The sequence below is a fragment of the Monodelphis domestica genome, chromosome 4 (assembly GCF_027887165.1).
Source record: "Monodelphis domestica isolate mMonDom1 chromosome 4, mMonDom1.pri, whole genome shotgun sequence".
NCBI lineage: Eukaryota > Metazoa > Chordata > Mammalia > Didelphimorphia > Didelphidae > Monodelphis > Monodelphis domestica.
Genome location: NC_077230.1, coordinates 75,625,034 through 75,646,521, shown reverse-complemented (window position 1 = coordinate 75,646,521; position 21,488 = coordinate 75,625,034). Strand labels below are relative to the sequence as shown.

Sequence of the window (21,488 nt, the reverse complement as noted above, 5' to 3'; positions counted from 1 at the left end):
TCTGGCTGACTTTAAAGCCCTTTACACCATGGCGCCTTCCTACCTTTCTAGTCTTCTTATCCTCGACTTCCTTCCTGTACTCTGCAATCCAGCAACACTGGCTTTCTTGATAGTCCTTGTCCGTGACATGCCATCTCCCCACTCTGCATTTTCCCATGCGCTGGCTCCATGCCTGAGGCACCCTCTCTCCTCTGCCTCCTCATTTCCCCAGCTCCAAGGCTCACCTCAGATCCTACTGGCAAGAGGCTTCTCTTAACTTCCTTGTGCAACTCCCCTCTGAGAATACCGTGCGTGCACGCGCAAATGCACACGCGCGCGCGCACACACACACACACACACACACACACACACACACACACACACGAAGAAATGGAAACAGCATTTTAGAGGACAAAGTGGGAAAGAACTGGACCAGACCAAGAACAGACTGAGGAAATGCAAGTTGGAGGCCACCTAATCTTGGAAGCATTGTGATGTCATTTTAGAAGATCTCAGCAAGAGATTCCAAAAGAAGGAAAAAGTCAGATGACAATAATGTCCCCCAAAGGCCACCCAGACAACATCACAGGTTGCCGACCCACATTCGTGTAGTCTTTTCCCTGTTCATCTGAGACCGGCTTATAGGCAAATCGAAAGTAGCCTGCATGAAAATATGAGAAGAAAATAGACCGCCTTTTGAAATGATAAAGCTCTCCATCCACAAATGGAAGATGTTACAAATATTACAATTAGGCGTGATTCTTTGATCAATACAACCATAAGAATAACTGATACTTATTCATGTTAAATGAGACATGAAAGAAGGCAGTGCCTTTTCTTTTTCTTTTTTTCTCCTTCCTTTTCTGTCTTAGACGCAAGGGCGAGGCAACTGGGATTAAGTGAGCCCAGGGTCACACCCAGCTGGGAAGTGTCTGAGGCCACATTTGAACCCAGGACTTCCAGACTCTAGGCCTGGCTCTCAATTCCACCAAGCCACCTCGCTGTCCCTTAGGCAATGCATTCTCACCAAAGGTGTTTACTTCAGGCACATCGGGTGCAGCATTCCTATGAAAAAGAGATTGCCTACAGTGAGATCTGTCTGCCGCTCCTATTGGTGGATGATGTTATGCTGATTGCAGCCAGCCCTCTAATACTACTGGGCCTCCTCAGCGAGATCTATGAATATGCAAAGAGAGATCAGCCTAATGTGCTACATGGGGGAAAACTAAACAATTACTATTTATCTAGATAGATAAATTAACTAGATATGATAGATGATAGCTAGACAAATGTTTATTCAAAGAAATAGATGGCTAGATAGATAAACATGTTTGGATAGACAGATGGATGTTTAGATAGGCAGATGGATGGTTGGATGTGTGGATATTTAGGTGATGGAGGAGAGAGATGGATAGAGATCGATGGATAGACAGATGGATGGATGGATGGATGGATGTTTAGAGAGATATAGGATAGATAGTTAGATAGATCTTAAGTGTACTATTGGATTCTTCTTCCTGAGTTCAAATCTGGCCTTCTATACTTAGTAACTATGTGATCTTGGGCAAATCACTTAACCCTGTTCACCTCAGTTTCCTCATCTGTAAAATGAGCTGGGGAAGGAGAGATGGCAGACCATTCTAGTATCCCTTCTTCTCCACCCCTCTAAAAGAGTCCTGTAAGGAATATCAGTAAGGGAATTATGAAGAAAGCAGAGCTACCCTGAGGCCAGAGCCACCACCATCTGTTGATCGATAGCAGTGGTCGTCACAAAATATAAAAAAGTGTAGAAGTCTTCCAGAATTGGGCAAGTCCTTTACATGGACAAGAATCACAAAGGATGAGAAGGCATGGAAAGACTATGATGTGTACCAAAAAGAGGAAGAGTTTATACTGATGAGATCATAGATCCACTGAAGTTTGGTAAGATTTTTATAGCTAGCATTTAAAGGCAGCTAGATGGGCAAGTGGATAGGCATAGGACCTGATGTCAAGAAGATCTGATTTCAAATTCAGCCTTAGACACTTAACACCAGCACAACCCTAGGCAAGTCTCTTCATCTTTCTGTGACTCAGTTTGCTCCTCTGTAAAATGATGCTAATAATAGCATCTACCTCCCAGAGTTATTGAGGATAAAATGAGAGATTCATAAAGCTTTGCAAACCTTAAAGCACTTCATGAATGCTAGCTATTTCTATAAGAAATATTATTCTAAGATTTTAGTATAACTTGGTTAGGGTCTAGCATTTATTTATACTTAAACAATCAATCTTATTCCCCACTCCATCCTGTATACTAATGTTAGCATATGTATTTTTGTTTCCTGTATATATACCCTCACATCCAGAGATACAACAAAAAATACACAAGTAATACAGACCCATGGATATGCACCTCCCATCACAGGCAGCCTTTAACACGCCCAAATAGAATGAGAGCATCACAAATTTAGAACCAGAAGAGACCCCGCACTCATTACATGGCCACCAAGATAGCCCCCATCCAAATGAAGAACCACACACTTACTTAAAGGTGTTGAAAATGAGGATGAGTATGTGGGGCTAGCAGGGAGGATGAAAAAGAACAATGGGAGAGAGGGCAGAGGTGGGAGGAATGTGATTGTAGAGCAAAATCAACCACTGCCTATTTTGCTAGTTACTTCTTGAGATTGCCTAAGGGGCTTTTCTGAATTCCTCTTAAGATCTAGTTTTTCTTTTTGTGTAGTTGAGTAGCTCAGCCATTTCAGAACATTCCTAGATTCCATCTTTTCCTCACTTATTAACACCTTGCTTTTCTTTATATTATTTCTTTTCTCCCTGATAACCTTGTAAAAGTCCTTGATAAATATTTTATTTTCCCTCCTTACTGAGGAAATCTATTCTTACTAAAAGATATAGAACTTATTTTAGAATAGAAATAAATATAAAGGGGCAGCTAAGTGGCTCAGTGAATTGAAAGCCAGGCCCAGAGATGGGAGGTGTCCTGAGTACAAATCTGGCCTCAGACACGTCCCAGCTGTGTGACCCTGGGCAAGTCACTTAACCCCCATTGCCCAGCCCTTACCACTCTTCTGCCTTGGAACCAATACACAGAATTGATTCTAAGATGGAAGGTAAGAGTTTAAAGAAAAAAAGAGAAAGAAATATATCGTCATTTATTTTCAATACTTAATAACCAGTATCTTTCAATAAAAAGATTCTCATCAATGATATTAGGCATTAGATTTACATGACATTTTATACTTTTCCATATACTTGGATGCCTGTCTGATTGTTATGACAAACCTCTGAGGCAGGTAAGGCAGGTATCAGCCTAATCTTATCGGTGAGAGAACTGAGATGAAGTGACCTTTCTCAAGACTACATGCAGTGTTGGTCATTATTTCCTTCTTGTATGGTTCAGTGACTTCTCCACCATACAATGCTATGACTATCCCTAGTTAACATTGCTGCTGGTGGTAGTTTGTGATTGTTTTCTTTCCAGTGAGAGGAAGAAGCAAGAAGAGAAATCTCAGAAACTTCTAGAAAAAGTCTCCTTCCAAAGCTCTCAAGTGCTGAATGAAGAAAAAATAGCAAAAGAAAAAAAGAGAAAACAGCAGGAGCAATTAGCCACGATTAACATGGAAAACCAACGGGTGAGCATTCTTATTAAATATGCTGAATTGTAAAGGAAAGTTTGTGATTTAAGGGATAACAGGAAGTTCCAGGAGAATGGGATGATGTGATGGATGATGTGGAAGTTGATTAGAACCGAAGTCAGGACTTGGAGGGAGCTGATGAGCGTGGGAACAGACTAATCACAGGATTTTAGATTTAGAGCTGGGGGGACCCTCGAAGGCCATCTAGTCCAACCCCTTCATTTTGCAGAAGAGAACACTGAAGCCCAGATTAGGTCGCTTGTACAGGGCATGTGGGTAAGTCAGCATGAAGGGAAATAAGGAAACAAACATTTATTAAGTGTTTCATATATGCCAGCTGTCATGGGATACAAATACAAGTGAAAAAGAAAGACTGTCCCTTCTAATGGCGGAAGGTAACATACAAAAGGGAGCTTAAAAGTGTGAGAAAAGAGGGAAGAGTATGTTTTTGAAGACAGCAAAGGGGCTGGGAGAGGAGTGAAGGCTGGCTTGGGACCTTCTTCAAAATGGAAGCTGTGGAAGAAACTCACCCGTGGGAGGAGAGAGCAGGCTTGGTGGAATGAATATGGTGGGCTGAGAAGGCCTTGGGGATAGTTGGATGTTCTGGCTAAAGGAAGTTCTGAGATGAGACATGCTTTTCAAGTTGGTTTTCCTGGCAGAAAAAGGGCCAGGATGGAAAATGAAAAGCAAGAAAGGACTGAAGTCTGATCCTCTGACCCTAAAGCTAGTATTCTTTCCTTCATATGGTACTGATGAATCTCAAAGTTTGGAACCTGTGAGAGTCAAATGAATATAACCTTGTAAAGGACTTTTAAAGTCAAAGGGTTTTTATTTTATCCTAGAGGCAATGGGCAGGGTCTGGAGTTTACTGAGCCACAGGTGATCACATCAGACCTGCACATAACAGAAAATCTCTATGGTAGGGAGTGGAGGATGAATAAAGTAAAAAAAGACTTCAGACAAAAATAAGCTACCAAAACAATCCAGTGGGGTCTGGACCTTTGTTTTCATTGGTATAAGGAACTCTCAGGTGAGGAAACTGTCTCTACCAAGGAAGGCTGGCATCTTCTTTCCACTTATATCCCTGGCTTGTTTCCTAGAATACTGAGGAGTTCCAGTGGTGTGACCGTGAAAATATGGGTTTCAAGACTTTGAATTGACCAAACTGTAAAGATAATTTTTAGCATCTTGATTTTATATCAAAAATAAGTGGTTGCCATGGGGAAAATTCCCAAATATGAAATACCCAAGTCAGCTGGGTTTTATGGAGATTTTAATTAATATAAATGAAGGAATTAAGGAAAGGGAAAGAGACAGAATAAGAGGAAATAGTAGGAAAAGGCTAGGGCCTAGGCCAATGGCCTAGGCCTTTCTCTTTAAGAGAGAAACTAAGTCAGTCTTTAATCACTCACCACAAGATCTTTCCAAGCAAAACTCTAGTGTTCAGAGACCCAGCAGCCTCCTCTGACTCCTGACCTCCAATTCAGCTACCAAAGCTGAACTAATTTCAGAGCCCTCCAGCTCCTTCCTTTTAAAGAAAAATTTCTCTTGTGTCACCTCCCCTAAATTTTTACATCTACCAATCACAGTAGATGCTTTTCCTAGGACAGCCCATTCTTAGTTTTTAGTTCTCACCTTCTCTGGGTAGATTATGTCTTCTGAGAACTTCACACCTCTTGCTAAGCTTGCCCCTTGCAAGTTGCCTGACCTTTTAGTGATTAATTTGACCTTCATAGGTACTTAGCACCCTTTTGTATTAGATATAAAAATAGACCTAGCTTAAGGTTTTGGCCTCACTATAAGTATGAGTTAAGTACCTTCATTGTTCACTAAGGAGTTTTATAACTTTACCTTCCCCTAAAGTATGCCTAATTATGGGTGGAGTAATTTTAAAGTTCCCATTACATTCCTGATCAAGTACCTCCATTGTTTAAATGGGGAATAACCTTAACCATAACCTTAAGATAATGTTCCAAGGTAGAGTCTGAGAAATTTTAAGATTCACAATCCCCCCTGATGATTATTGGGAGACTATTCTCCCCATTGATCATTTAACATAATCATCTTGTAGTCCTAAACACACTTCTAACTACAGATATATATAATATTCAATTTTCTAAGAGGAAATTAGAGTAGTGAGGGAGGAATAGAAAAGAAAGAAAGCAAAACCAATGTTTTGTTAGGTGCATTGACAGAAAGCCAAATTAGGGGCAGTCCCCCTTTTGGCATAAATGTGTACATTTATAACAAATGTTCAATCAAACTTCAGTTCAATCAACCATATCCAAAGTTCATTCTTAATCTTCTTGATGTAGTGTGGATTTATCAGCATCTTTCTGCAACTATTCATTCTCTGAATTTAGGAGTTAGCAAGCTTCTTCCTTGAAGATCCTTTCTCGAACAAAATCAAAATCTTGGATTTTTATAAAAATACAATCTCAGACAAAAGATCAAAAATCTTGGATTTTAAATTAAAATACAATCCCCCCTGAAGTAGGTGTTAAAAAAACATCCAGTTCAGCTCAGGATGCAATGTTGAGTTATGGGGGTATATGAGTCAATTCTCAAAAGAAGAGAAAAACACAACCAAAAACACAAGGAAAAAAAAATTCAAAATAAGCCCTTGTATAGGTCCAATTTAAAGTAATTTCTATCCCACAAGTCTGTAGGACAGAATGCAGTAATATTTTATTACCCATTTGCAGCCAAGACTATAGGAAGTTGCCATAATATAAGAAGGAAAAGAATTAGAATTCTATTTTGATAGGGAAGCGTCATTCCCTCATCTGACTTTTTTGTCATTGTCAGGGATATAGGGAGCCAGCATGATAGTCAAATTTTGTAGTTGTATGAATACTTCTCAAAGAGTGTAGATACAAGGAAGTCCTACAACTTAACATATGTCAAGCATTGCAACCTTGAGTCTCACATTAGTATTTACTGTGTGTTCTTTTTGGCACTTTTTAGGTTAAGTCTGTGCTCCTTGTTTTTTATCCCTTTTTCTGGAATCATACATAAACATTAATCACAGTCCCATAACATTTTATCAATAAATGGCAGGTTCCCGTAGTTTAAAGCTTTGGGGTATGCATTGATATTATAGCAAGAATATATATATTAAACTTGTATTACTGCAAAAAATATTATATTAATTATGTGTACCTTTAGTACAAGAAATGAGAAAAATCAAATATTCTAATCAAAATAAAAGAAAAGAAATAATAAAAATAAGGGAAAAAATCAGTAATTCAATGTGTCTTTGAAAAACAGCATCCACTTGTCAATGGATTATTATCTCCAATGCATATGACAGGGTACAGTCAATCAGTACCAACAGGAGATGCTTTCTTCACATGTGAGCAATGAATCCAAGAGTCCTTCTCTCCAACCCTTATAGATGTTGGAGTAGTTAACAATATTTGGAATAGTCCTTCCCACAAAGGCTGAGTTGCTCTAGTACACTTGAAATTTTTAATATACACTTTGTCTCCTGGGTTCAGTTCATGAAGAGAAAAATCTAGTGGTCCGGCTTGTACTGCAGCTCCGGATTCATGAAGTTCACGCAGTTTGTGCTGTAATTCCTGTATATAGGAAGCAATAGTAGTATCTCCCCCCTAATAGTGATGTATATACAGGGGGAAAAGGTTTAGCCTGTATAGGCGGATGTCCAAAAAGCATCTCAAATGGTGAGATGTATTGGTCTCCTCTAGGCCTGCTTCTAAGATAAAATAGGGTCAGAGGGAGAATTTCAGGCCATTTTAAGTATGTCTCAGTGCATAATTTTCCAATCATAGTTTTAAGTTCTTTCTTCATCTTCTCCACTTGGCCTGAGCTCTGGGGATGATATGGAACATGAAATTTGGGAGTTATCCCCAAACAAGAATATATCTGGTTTAAGACAGAATCAGTAAAATGACTTCCTCTATCTGAATCAATATGTGCTGGCAGGCCAAAGCGAGGAATAATTTCTTTTAAAAGTATTTTAGCAACAAAAGCTGCTGTGGCTCGGGTTGCAGGAAATGCTTCCGGCCATCTTGTTAGTTGATCTACTATTACTAGACAAAATTTATAATGTCCAGCCTTTAGCATTGTTATGAAATCTATCTGTAGATGTTCAAAAGGTGTATAAGCCAGAGGACGCCCACCAAAGGCTTTTCCACGAAATGCATGTTGGTTATATGCCTGGCAAATGGAGCAGGCTGAACAAACTTTAGAGGCCATAGTAGTTATACCAGGGGCTATCCATACTCTTTTGACAGAGTCCACAATGCCCTGGGTGCCAAAGTGACCATTTTTATAAATAGATTGGCAAATTTGGTGATAGAGACTTCTAGGGATCAGGGGTTTTCCTTCAGATGACACCCATACTCCATTAATCTGTTTTGCTTTGAATTTTTGATGAAATCATCTTGAGCAAGATTAGACTTATTTAGACTTAATTTTTCTCATTCGCAAAATCAGGGTGATACTTCACAGGATTGAGGTGACAATTTGTAAACAAAGTACAATAGCGATATGAGTTTAATTTTTTGTTTATTCTTTGTATGTATGGTAGTGTATGTATGAACATGTGTGCTTACATATATGTATATAATCTGTACATGTGTGTATTATGCAGATGTGTTCATGTGTATATGTATGGGTATGCATTATATATGTGTGTGTGTGTACACATAATATAATCATAGTGTATAGCACTGGTTCTACCAATCTTGTTTCCTATCATTTCACATAGATTTTTTCCCCCATATTTTCTTGTATTCTTCCAATTTATCATTTTTCTGGCACCAATATGTACTATTAAGTTAGCAAAACATAATTTATTTAGCTACAATTCAATAAATGGTCACATAGGTTATTTCCAGTTTTTCCATTATTGCTGTTAATTATGTGAAATATAATAAAAACATATCTGACAGTGCTTCTCATTAAACTATTAGTAATATAGTGCCAAGGAAGTCAAAGACAAAAACAAAAGTCCAAAATATACAAAAATAATCACAGCAGTACTCTTTATGGAAGCAAAGATCTGAAAACACAATCGGTACCCATCAGTTAGGGAATGACTGAAAAAGCTATCATTTATAAATGTTTTGGGATATTGTTATATATGAAGAAATGATGATTGTGGCAGCTAGGTGGCTTAGTGAATAGAGAGCCAGACCTAAAGGCAGAAGTTCTGGGTTCAAATATGGCCTCAGATTTGGCATTGATTCTTAAATGGAAGAAAAGGAGTTTTTTAAACAAGAAAGAAATGATGACTGGGGAGACTAGGTAGCACAATAAATAGAGTGCCAGGATTGGAGTCTGGAAGACTTTGGTTCAGATCTGGTCTCAGGCACTTTCTAGGTGTCTAGAATTAATAATGATTCTAAGACAGAAGTTAAGAGTTTAAAAAAAAGAAAAATTAAGAAAATGAATATTCACAGAAAAATGAAAAAATGCACTAACACAAAGCAAAATAAGCAAAACCAGAAGAGTGTAATGACTATAACCATGTATTAAAAGGATCAGTTTAGTCAATAAACAAGTATTTATTAAAAGCTACTGTATGCCAGGCTAGAAATACAAAGAAAGACAAAATATGACCCAGGCTCTTAAAAGTGCTAACCTTCTCATGGAGAAGATAACATGCAAATAAGTGGATAAAAATATTTAATAAGAAACCTAGTGGTTTTACATCTGGTTGAAATCACTGACCAAACATTTCAAAATTCCTTCTTATGGTTTTGTCTACTTTTTGTTTTTTAATCCTTACCTTCCATCTTGGAATTAGTATTCTGTATTGGTTCCAAGGCAGGAGAGTGGTACGGGCTAGGCAATGGGGATTAAATGACTTGCTCGGGGTCACATAACTAGGAAATGTCTGAGGTCAGATTTGAACCTAGGACCTCCCATCTCTAGATCTAGCTCTCAATCCACTGAGCTACCCTGCTACCCCCTGTCTACTTTTCTGGAATTAAGAATAATTCCAGAATTATTAGTTAATATTGATGAAGATGAAGAAATTGGCACACTCTGTTTCAAAGACTATAAAAACAAACATATCTCCAGATTAGTGGATAATCCATAAAAGTCAGCTATTATATGAAGCAGCCATTCTGTATAGATCCTAGGATTTTAAGAGCTAAAAGGAACCTCCAGCATAATCTAATCTAACCTTTTCTTGTTATAGCTGTGATGTGTTCATGTCTTTTGATTCCAAATCTGGGCTCTTTCTCTCTATCACACACTGCCTCTACATTTCACTGGGAATCTAGTTTGGTTCAAATTTCTTTATGCCTATAAGCTCATAGGTCATGGAATCACAGATTTAGAACTCAAAAGGATCTTAGAGGTCATTGAGTTCAACCCCTCAATTAACAGATGAGGAGACTAAATCCTAGAGGTATTAAATGACCTACCCAGGGTCATAGATCGAGAAAATGTCTGAGGCAGGATTGGAACTCAGGTTTTCATGATTCCTAAGTGCAACTCTTGGACCTTTACAACATGCTCCTTTTTCTCAGCATGGCCTAGAACTTCCCAGCAGAGTTCCAAAACATGCATATATTCCTCAACTAGATTATTCTGACTTAGAACATTCTTGAGTCAAAAACTGATACCCTGAAGCAGATGCAAGGGTACCCAGTGCACTTGTATTAATTTGGTTTCAGTCTATGCCTTTGGAATGGCCCTAGATTCCCCTGTCCCCTGCATGGTCCAAGTGGTAGATTATAGATTTACAACAGCCTTGATTCTAAGATGTTTAGCTGCCTTTCAAGGTACATACTAGATAACAGATTTTCTTAAAAATGTCCTGGCAGCTTGCAGCTAAAAATTGTCATCAACTCAAGGAAATTGGTTCACCAGCATAAACTCCCAAATCAATAACATTTGCAGAAAGACTTAAAAGAAGCTGTTTCTAGGAAGTACTGGTGCTACAGATCTTTAGTTTATTTGTTTGTCTTTTATTCAGATTTATTTATGGCCTGTCCTTCTTTCTGTCAGTCCCCCAACAGTCTCTAATCTGTACCAGATTGTTAAATGAGACTTCCTCTCTGAGGGAAACAGTGCAAGATATCTTATTGAAATACAAATCCAGGTGTAATTCTATTTAGGCATTTCTCCCACACACTTATTTGCAAAGATTTTTTTTTTCATTAGAAATGTCTGTTAAGAAGCATTCTACTTTGAACCTATCTCATCTTTCTTTGATCCTGCAATGAAATCTCCCTGGGAGATCCAGAAATCCACATAGAAGTGCCACTGCTAATTAGCAAAACAACAAGGGACCGTGGATGAAAAGTCTTAAGCTATTCAAAATGTAGTCTTCTTAATTCTCACCCAACTCTGGAATGGAGCTTTTATGTTTTCTTAAAAATTTCTAAAAGCCTCTGATCCTACTTCTGAAATTTGAAGAGAATAAAGAAAGATCCGAAGGGAGCCATTTATAGAAGTCAAAGGGTCTGTTCTACTTTTTACATTTTTTGTCTGAGGGTAAGGAAATAATTGCCTCCAAAACATCATTGTTAATGTTGTACGGAGCTTACCTAAAGACCATTAAGCTGAACCATGGGAACACAGAGGCCATACTGAAAGAAAACCTGGATTATTTTTCTTTTTGATGAGCCTATGATAACTGTAGTGATATTCCCCCTCTCCCAAATTTCATTGCCAAAGATTTCAGTTACCCGAGTCATCATCTTATCACTGAAACAAAACCATTTCTGAGTGAGAACTTGACAGTTATCCTCCAGTGAGTGATATTATTTAATGCTTAGCAAGGAAATGCAAGAAACGCTTGGTTGCAAATCAGACCACTGAGGAATGTCAAGTAGACCATGTGGAAAAGACCTGAGCCCTTATAGGTGTTGGGTTTTCCTATAGGGAACATTTTGTATATGTTAGGCAGTTTTGAATGGTGTTATAGAGCCTCCTATTCTTAGGCAAATATCAAATTTCTTATTGCTACTGGGAATGTTCTTTGTTTCTTTATTTCTATATATTCTTGCTCTCTGACAACTTTTGACTAAATAGAAAAGGAAGACAATGAGCTTCCCTGGCATCTTTGTTGGGCTCCAGCTTAGTAAACATTAGTTTTGTGAATATCAGAGTTATTTTTTCTCAGAATATTGTGTGAGTTTTTATGATCACACATCTTTAGATATTTTACTCCTTGTCATCAGCTTCTGAAATTGTCCTGATGAGATTTTGCATTTCAAAAATGATTGCAAATGGAGTCTATTCTCTAAAACTTTCCAGAAAAGAATTGCATTCCCCTCCCTCCTACAATTTAGATGCTTCCTCCTTTGCTTAAATCCCACCAAGCCAAAAAACAAAAGCAGTGCAGTTCCCCCCAAAAGGCTTCAAACAGATACCTAATTAACCTCTGACATAGCATCATCTTACAGTACCAGTCAGGCATGTTTAATGGTGTTACCTTTATTCTTCTCCCACATGGTTCTTAAGGACCTCACAGATAGATATTCAGGTAAATCTCTTTGAGGGTAGAACTGGCTTCACCTTTGCCTTTGTCTCCCTCATACCTGGCAGAGCGCTGGACACAAAGGGGCGACTTAATCAGTTCTGTGTTGATTGATTGACCCATGACTTATTCAGGGTAGAAAGGAAATTTCATCCACCCATTATTAGTAAGCAACTTTTCTGCAGCGTTAGAGAGTTTCCCAGGGCCCTAAGAAGTGACAGAACTTTCCTTCAAATAGATTACATTCTCCTGGGGTCATGGGAGAGGAATACAACATGTGTGTGTAAAGATACATAGGAGACAGGGAGGGGAAGGCTGTAAGCGAGGATCGCCAGGCATGGGGGCAACCAGGACACCGGCAGAGAGGCAGAAAACAGTGCCATATCTGAGGAGCAGTAAGAACTGTCTGACTGTGCCATAGTGAGATAGACCATGTGAGAGTCATGAGATAGGGTCGTGGCTAGGGTAAGTGGAGAGAAGGGAGCAGATGCAAGCAATGCTGGGCAGTTAGAGACAGAGCGATTTGGCAAATGATTCACTATGAGGAGTGAGGAAGAGTGAGGAATTGAGGATGACCCAGAGATTGTGAATCTGAGGAAAAGATGATGGTGCCCAATACAGAAATAAGAAAGTTTGAAAGAGGAGTGGGTTTGGCAGGAAAGGCTCTGTTGTGGACAGGTTGAGTTTGAAATGCCTACAGGGCATCTTCTTTGAAATGGGGAGGGGGAGAAGGAGCAGGACAGCTGGGTAGCTCAGTGGATGGAGAGCCAAGCCTAGAGATGGGAAGTCCTTAGGTTCAAATCTGTCCTCCGACACTTCCTAGCTGTGTGATCCTGGGCAAGTCACTTAACTCCCATTGCTTAGTCCTTACCACTCTTCTGCCTTGGAGCCAATTGATTAGAATTGAGCCTAAGATGGAAGGTAAGAGAAGAAAGAAAGAAAAAAAAAGGAAGGAAGGAAAGAAGGAAGGAAGGAAAAGTTGGTCCTAAGAATTGATTCTAAGACACATGGCAAAGTTTACAAAAAAGAAAGAAAAAAAGATTGGTTCTAAGTATTGATTCTAAGATGGAAGGTAAGGGAGAAAGAGGGAGAGAGGGAGGGAGGAAAGAAAGAAAGGAAGAGAGAGAGAGAGAAAGAGAGACAGAGACAGAGAGAGAGAGAAAGAAATGAGGGAGACATAGGCCGAGGGGGGGGTAGAGGGGGGGAGAGAGAGGGGGGAGAGAGAGAGAGAGAGAGAGAGAGAGAGAGAGAGAGAGAGAGAGAGAGAGAGAGATGCAGAGATGGGGAGACAGAGAGAGAGAGAGAGATAGGAGAGAGAGAGAGAGAGAGAGAGAGAGAGAGAGAGAGAGAGAGAGAGAGAGAGAGAGAGAGAGAGAGAGAGAGAGAGAAAGAAGAAAAATATCCTGTAGATAGCTGGTGATATGGGAGATTGGAGCTCAAGGGAGAACTAGGACTGGATATATAGATCCGTGAGTCATCTGCATGGAGTTGTTAGTTAAACCCAAGGGCACTTGATGAAGTTGCCAAGTGAGAGTGTAGAGAAAGGGACCAGGACAGAGCCTTGGGAAACACCCAATTAGTGGGCAGGATGAGGCAGCAAAGGAAGCTAATAAGCCACCAGACATGTAGGATTACTAAGAGAGAGCAGCATCACAAAGGGCCAAAGAGGACAGAGTTGTCCAAGAGTGTGAATCAGTAGTGCCAAACGCAGCAGAAAGGTCAAGAATGAAGAGGATTGAGGAAAGGCCATTCAGTCTGGGATCTGATATCCCTGGTAACTTTGGAGAGCTCAGTTCCAGTTGTAGTGAAGTTGGAAGCAAAAGATGAAGAAGTAAAGACAAGAGAAAGTGGGGGGTCAGCTGGTCAAGCTGTGTTGGCAGGTTTTTCTAGGATTTTTGTTGAGAAAAGAAAGACAGCAGCCAGAAAGGGCTTCTTAGGGATGGAGATGGTCTGTGCCGCAGGGAAGGTCCAGACTACACCGAAAGAAAAAAGGCCTTTACCAACCTTTTAAGCCTACTAGTTGCACCACATATAGTTCTGTTTGGCAAAAATACATTGTAAACTTGTTGACATTTTTGTCCTCTTTACAATTCATTGTTTATCTTTCCATGACTGAGAATTTTGATGCAATTACTACTGAGCTTTGAGACAAAAGGGAAATAGCTAAGGAATTCTGATGAGTTCCCCACTTCATTAATCAGACTAAGCATCTCTAGTGACAGGGTTAGAATTACCACGCAGATTAGATGGTAAATTGCTGTTCTATCTAACGTCAATCATTTCCAGTGACAGCAGTGTGATTACACTTCAGGAAAGAGCTTCTCTTGCCAACAGAATGAGGGCAACTCCAGTGCATGTAATAAATTTAGCAGGGTAAGCTGTCGTATGTTCTCTTGAGTGGAATCTTTAAAAGACCAAATGATGTCTCATGGAAGATCTCAAAGTGGGGGGGACATCCCACTTAGAAATCATTCTGCATCTGAACAGCCTTCTTTTGGGTATTTCTTTTCTTCTTTCTAAATACGGTGGTCATAAACTTAGAAACATTTCTTCCCACAAGTTTGCCTATTCTTCATTCACACATATCAAATCATAATCATTTGCACAGCTGTGATGTTTAAGAGATGATGGCTGCTGGGAATTTTTTTTAAGTAAGCTTGTTTAAAAGCCAAGAGAATCAAAGAAGAGAGTGAAAGAATAGACACAACTAAGTGTTTAGGGTGTTTTATAAATGTGCTTTCTCTTGGTGAAGCCGTGCTCACCATAGCAAAAGTACAAAAAGACAAGGTAGATACCTAAGGGAGTCAGTACAAATACACAGCATAAAGCATTGTTTTCTGCAAATTCTGACAAAGAGACCTGAGGAAGAGAAGCAAATAGGAAAGTTTTTCATAAGCTAATCCTTGGAAGAAGAAGAAGAAAAAGAAAGTGGTCCCCAGAGTCTGTCAAATCTCTCCCTTTCCTTTTTCCTCAGTGGAACAAAGATATATCCATCTTTCCCTTGGGAAAGGAATTAAGGGAAGGAGTCTTTTCTAATTCTTCCATTTTCTTTTCTTCTGAAGGCATAGAAGTCAGATAGCCTGAAAAAAATGTATTCAAAAACAATTTAATGGTTTTAGGAAATAAAGAAAATGCTTTTGTTTCATTTTTGGTGAGTATTGCCTACTATTACTAATAATGATGCCAAAATGGCATCATGAGTTTAGTTTAGATTCTAGAAACCTGGGTTCAGGTCTAGTTCCTGTACTCACGATGGACAAATTCTATAACCTAGCTGAGCCTCAGTTTCCTTATCTATAAAATGAAGATAAGACTTGTATAACACTTGACCACATGGCCCCCAGTACCTGGGCTGGGATCACACTACTCCCTCAGGATTCTCCAGTGCCCTTAAGGAGATTTGGAGATGTCTAGAAACCATGCAAATTATTCCAATCCCCACTGACAATATTTCCTTCATTGTAGGGGGTGGTCTCTTATACCACAGCTCCATCCCACCACTAACAGATTAGCTTTACATAGAAACATTTATGTCAAAAGACAATCACAGAGCAGCCAGGTGGCTCAGTGGATTGAAAACCAGGCTTAGAGACAGGAGGTCCTGGGTTCAGATGTCAACTCAGACACTTCCTAGCTAGGTGACTCTGGGCAAGTCACTGAACTCCAAACACCTAATCCTTAAAGTTCTTCTGCCTTGGAACCAATAATTAGCATTGATTCTAAGGAAGATCAGGATTCCTTTTTTTTTTTAAAGATATCATCCCAAGTATTCCAGTATACTTAAGTCCCACCACATGCAAGACATAATTCCTTTCCCCTCATGCTTCCTCAGTCTCTGAAGAAGGGGTGGTGATGAGGTTCACAGCTTTGCTTGGTTCCTGTAGAGCTGGCTGGCCACCCCATCCAGCCCACTCTTCTGGCTCCAGGGTCATTAGCAGGAATCAGACACCCCAGCCTCATGAGGGTCACCTCTAGTACCTGAAACTGAGGAGGAGTGACCCTGAAAAGAAGAAAATGACCCCAGGGTAGAAGAGTGAGAGCAGGGGGAGGATGTCCTTCCCTTCCCTTTGATATTGCCCACCCTATGGACACAGTAGGAAGAAGAGGCCTGAAAGAGCAGCCCCCCCTCCAAAAAAAAACTGGCTCAGCCTCCCTCATTTTACAGATGCCAAGAGCCACGAGAGGGTCCAACCCCCCACCCCACCCAGGAGGCACGCCCCCAGGGGAGGTCTGGCTCTGCTCAGGCCAGCCCGTGTCACAAAGTCATAGCATAGAGGGATCCACCAAATCCCAGCCTTCTCCTGCTTAGCCCCATGGGGTCATAGTATAGAGAGGACTTTATGAGTACTAAAGCACTTCCTCCATATTCCATAACGTTATGATCTCTTCTGCTAATGAATAAACTGAGTTTCATAGCCGTTAAGTGATTTATTCAAAGTCACACAAATAGTCATTGGAAAAGCCAAGACTAGAACTTAGGTTCTCCAAATCTACTGTACTCTCCTCAATATGAATGTAGTCATATGAATCTAAACCTTAAAGCTGGGTCACAAAGAAAATAGTTTGTGTAAGGCAGACTTAAAAAAAATATATCCCTGAGAACATTCCATACATAGCTGTCTGCCTATCTATCCATCCCAGTCAAGATTGGAAATTACAGGGTTCAAACCTAGAGACTCAATCCTGGCCTTGGACACTTCCCAGCTGTGTGACTATGGGCAAGTCCCCTAACTCCCATTGCCTAGCCCTTACTGCTCTTCTGCCTTAGAATACATGGTGTTGATTCTAAGATGGAAGGTGTAAGAGGGGAAAAGGGGTTATTTCTTAAGGGTTGGACTTGATTGTTTAAGAGTGTAGTTGCCAGGAATTTAATTAATTCCAAAGAGCTTTATTTACAATTTATTTACAAATTGTAGAAAGAGTGAAGTAAGAAATCAGAGAGAGAATAAGGTAAGATATATATAGCCTAAACACTAATATATCTCCAGGCCCTGGGCAGGGAGAGTTAGTTCTTAACCAGAGGGGCCTTGGCCCTTGTCGCAGAGGCCCTGGGGATGCAGGGAATCTCTCTCAAGCGGATAGGTCTCTCCTGAGGTTAGTCTCTTCTCAATATCCAGCAGTTAAGAGTCAGTTTTGCACTTACCAGGTGTCAGTTTAAAGACACAGGATCTTAGGTCCAGTCAGCAGATCCTTCTGCCCCTCTTCACCAGTCTCAACTCAAAAGCATGAAGAATTGAACTCCTTCAGGAAGTTGTCACTCCCTTTTAAAGACATTTTCTCTTCCGCCACTTCCTGTCTTCCCCTAATTTTAAATCTACCAATCACAGTTGACGCTCTGCTCTAGGACTGCCCAGAAGGCAGTCAGCCGATTCTGATTCATCACCCACTATTGCACACGTGGTCACAGACCTCCCACTCAATGATTAAGTGGGATGTTTACACTTTTGGTGATTAGATCTAAAAATGGGCAGATCTCCATATTCAACTTTACGTAGGGTATCCAAAAAATAGTCAGGGGTTACCATTTAATCTTCACAATCAGGGGAGAGTTAATTTCATTTTCACAATCAGGGGAGAGTTAAATTTAATCTTCACAAAGGCAAGGGTTTAAACAAAAAGAAGAGAAAAGAAAAGAAATTACAGTGTTGGGACAGTTAGGTAGCACAATGAATAAAGCACCAAGTCTGGAGTCAGAAGGACCTGGGTTCAAATGTGACCTCAGACACTTCCTAGCTGTGTGGCCCCGGACAAGTCACTTAACCCCCATTGCCTAGTCGTTACCACTCTTCTACCTTAGACAGATATTTAGTATCAATTCTAGGACAAAAGGTAAAAGTTTGAAAGAAAGAAAGAAATTACAATGTAATTAATGAAAAAAACTTGAATGCCACTCGGACCTCTTAATTTAATCACATTCTAAATTATATCATCATCAAAATCGTTATTATTGTTACTTTTCCCTTTCTAGATTATAAATCCTTTGAAGCAAACACTCTCATTTTAAAAAATCTCTCTATACCCATACCTGGTTCATATCCTTGAATATTAAGTTAAGTGAATTGAATTGAACCTTTTGTTCTAAGCATATTCATGGCAATGAGATTTGTGAAACAAAACTTCTCTTTTTAACAAAAAGTCTATTCAAATAGTGCTGTAACAACCAACTTGTTACCAACTTCTTTCTAAACCAAAGAATTAGATTCATCTTTTAAAAATCAGTGAGATCTCAATTGTAGAATAATCTTTGATATATAATTGTCTTTTCTGCCTTCTAGCATGACATTTTTTTTAAATAAGGAAGTGTCTATAGAGAAAATTGAATAGGTACAGGAGAGAGAGGTGGGGGGAAGGGAGGGAGAGGAAGAGAGAAAGGAAGGAAGGAAGGAAGGAAGGAAGGAAGGAAGGAAGGAAGGAAGGAAGGAAGGAAGGAAGAGAGGAAGAGAGAGAGAGACAGTCAGAGAGATGTAGATATATAAACAGATTTTTAAAAATTCTCCTTAACCCTGAAATGTGATTGTTTTCTAAATATTCTCAATGCAGTGTCTACAAAAGTATTTCTCTGCCTGGAATAAGGAGGTTTTTGAACGCAAATTTAAGATGAGCAAAGCTGAGACCCTTGCAAATTGGAAATGTCAGATGAAGTTCCTGCAAGCCTGGAGGGACTACACAAGAGGTCAGAAATTAGCACGGGAGACTCGAGACATGGAGGCTTTTTTGAGGGATCAATTCAGGTATGAACATTCAGACTTTTTCATAGATTTTGATATGGAAGGGATCTCAATGGCTATCTAGTCCAACCTCTTCATTTCAAAGTTGAAGAACAAATGCACAGAGAGGTACAGTGACTTCCCCAAAGTCACACAAGTTAATAAATGGCAAAGCCAGAATTTGAACCCAGTTCTTCCTAACTCCAGGTCTGGTGGGCAGAGATTTGACAGTTTGGTTTTACAAACATCTATTAAAATCTTTGACATCGTGGTAGGTGTACAAAAACTAAAATAAAAAGATCTCTTCCTTCAGGGACTGTACATTTTGTGGAGAGATGAAAACAAATGATGAATACAAATAAGAAAAAAATAAGGTTACCCAAGGTACTAGAAAGCACCAGTCATGGGTTTCAGAGAAAGCTTTCCACAAAGAATGAAACATCCATTGACCACTGAAGGAAAATAAGAATTCTGAAAGCATTCAGCTGTTGTGAGAGCTAACAATTAAAAGCCTCCTAAAAGCAGGATTTGCCTCAAGTATGCTTCATTAGCAGAGGTTGAGAGAATCCTCATCAGAATAGTGTAGAGAGGATTTCTATTTAGATGATGTTCCTACCAACTCTACAATTTGATGATCCTGAGCCTGGTGTTTAAAGCTTTTTACAGTCTGGCTCCCTCTTCCTTTCTCAGTCTCATTTCTCACTACTCACTTTTAGGAATTCTACTTGTAAGTCACACTTCTTCCCTCACCTGACTCCATGCATCTACAAAGAGGGATGCTTCTTTCCTTGAATGCCACTCTGACCTCTCCATTTAATTATATTCTAAGTTGTATCAGTATGCATCACTATTATTACTTTTCTCTTCTTAGATTATAAGCCCTTTAAACCAAATATTCTCGCTTTTTAAATCTCTGTATAGCCCATACCTAGTTCATGTCTTTAATATTAACTGAACATTTTTAAATGAATTGAACTTTTTGTATTCATGGCAATGAGATTTGTGAAACAAAACTTTCTCTTTTTAACAAAAAGTTTATTCAAGTAGTGCTAGAGGAACAATGAAGGAACAATGAATGAATAACAATAAATGAGTGAAAAATAATTAGAAGATAATTGGGAGAAGACTCTCGTCACTAGAAGGATTCAGAAAAGACTTCCATAGCAGGGCACTGTATGTGTTCCTTTTGAGGCACCTGTACTCATGATGCAGCAGTTTTACTGTTGACTTACTCTTGACAATTTCTTTTAAAAGAAAAAGAAAAAGGGGGCAGCTGGGTAGTGTAACAGTTAAATTAGTTTCTCTACCAAAAGTATTATATTTTTAGAGGTTTATTAAGATTATTAGAAATCAAGGATACAAAACAATAAACCACGTGCCCATGGCTGAAAGCCAAATTCAGAACCCCTGCGCTTAGTCTACTCACTACATCTTTGCAATCTCCAAGTACAGGAAGAGAAGGAGTAGGTGTTACAGTCAGTTTAAATACAAATTGTGATCTCACACTCGGGTGAGGACTCAGGTGAGATTATAGGGAATTCTGGGACCTGCCAAGGACTTCTGGGGATTGAAGTCTGGGGTTCAAATCTCCATTTTTACAGTAGCTCAGTGGATGGAGAGCCAGGTCTTGAGAGGGGAGATCCTGTATTCAAATCTGGCCTCAACACTTCCCAGCTGTGTGACCCCAGGCAAGACACTTAACCCCCATTGCCTAGCCCTTACCACTCTTCTGCCTTGGAACCAATACACAGTATTGATCCTAAGACAGAAGGTAAGGGTTTAAAAAAAAACAAAAAGAAAAGAAAAAAACAGTATTGTACAAGTGTGTATCAAAGAAGATTTTCAGTTCTTCTTGAAGTGAGAGAAAAGGGGGCAGAGGGAGGAATTTGAGTACAACCAAAAATTAGAATCACACTTTGAAATTGGTGATAATATTCTATTTTGGGGTCTCCTAAGGCCTCTTTTATTGAAAATGTTTCAGATATGCCCTCTTGCATCTGAGGCATCTGAGCCAATCCTAGATAAATTATGAAAAAACAAAGCTTATCTTTAATATTATTCATATCTTTAATATTATTCATCATGTCTTTCTTTGCACAGCCTCCTTTCCCAATTTAGTGATTCTGGGCCTTTATCTTCTCTTCTCTCTCCCCACCATTTCCCCAACCCTTGACCCTGGGCAGGTGCTTTGTTTGGACTGACCGCTCCTTCATCAATGATCAGTGTTCTCAGCCTTGCCTACCACTCCCATCAAAGTTCATTTATCTTGAGTCCTCCTTGGTTTGGTACTCTGCTAATGTAATCATTGTGGTTGACTTGTTGCCTCACTTCTACGTAACATATTTACAACTTAATAGAGTTTTCTGCAAACAGTATCTTAACCAAAAGTTAAAGCATGGAATTAAAGATATTGCAGGCCGAGAATGTCTGGGGTCAGATAGGACTCTGGACAGCTTTCAGATCCTATTCAGTCATTCATTTGCTCAACAAATATCGGTTAAGTGCATACTCCTGAAAGGTACCATGCTAGGCTCTCGGGAAGAAATATAAAGTAGAATGAAGGAGTTTCTGATCTACTTGATTTCCAGTATCCAAGGCCATACTGTATGGAGGTCCCTCTCGAGTCTCTCCCCTCTCCAGCCCATCCTCCAGGATCCAAAACAAACTCCTCTGCTTAACATTTACATCCTTTTATGA

At 39.5% G+C, this 21,488-nt stretch overlaps 1 protein-coding gene across 2 annotated transcripts in view; it reads left to right on the top strand.

Moving 5' to 3' along the window:
• CCDC191 (coiled-coil domain containing 191) overlaps positions 1-21,488 on the top strand; it is a 120,322-nt gene that overhangs the window by 29,339 nt on the left and 69,495 nt on the right. For both annotated transcript variants that reach the window (XM_056793488.1, XM_056793489.1), the window contains 2 exons: positions 3,464-3,614; positions 18,625-18,815. In XM_056793488.1, coding sequence (XP_056649466.1) covers positions 3,464-3,614; positions 18,625-18,815 — 342 coding nt within the window. The remainder of the gene's footprint in view (positions 1-3,463; positions 3,615-18,624; positions 18,816-21,488) is intronic.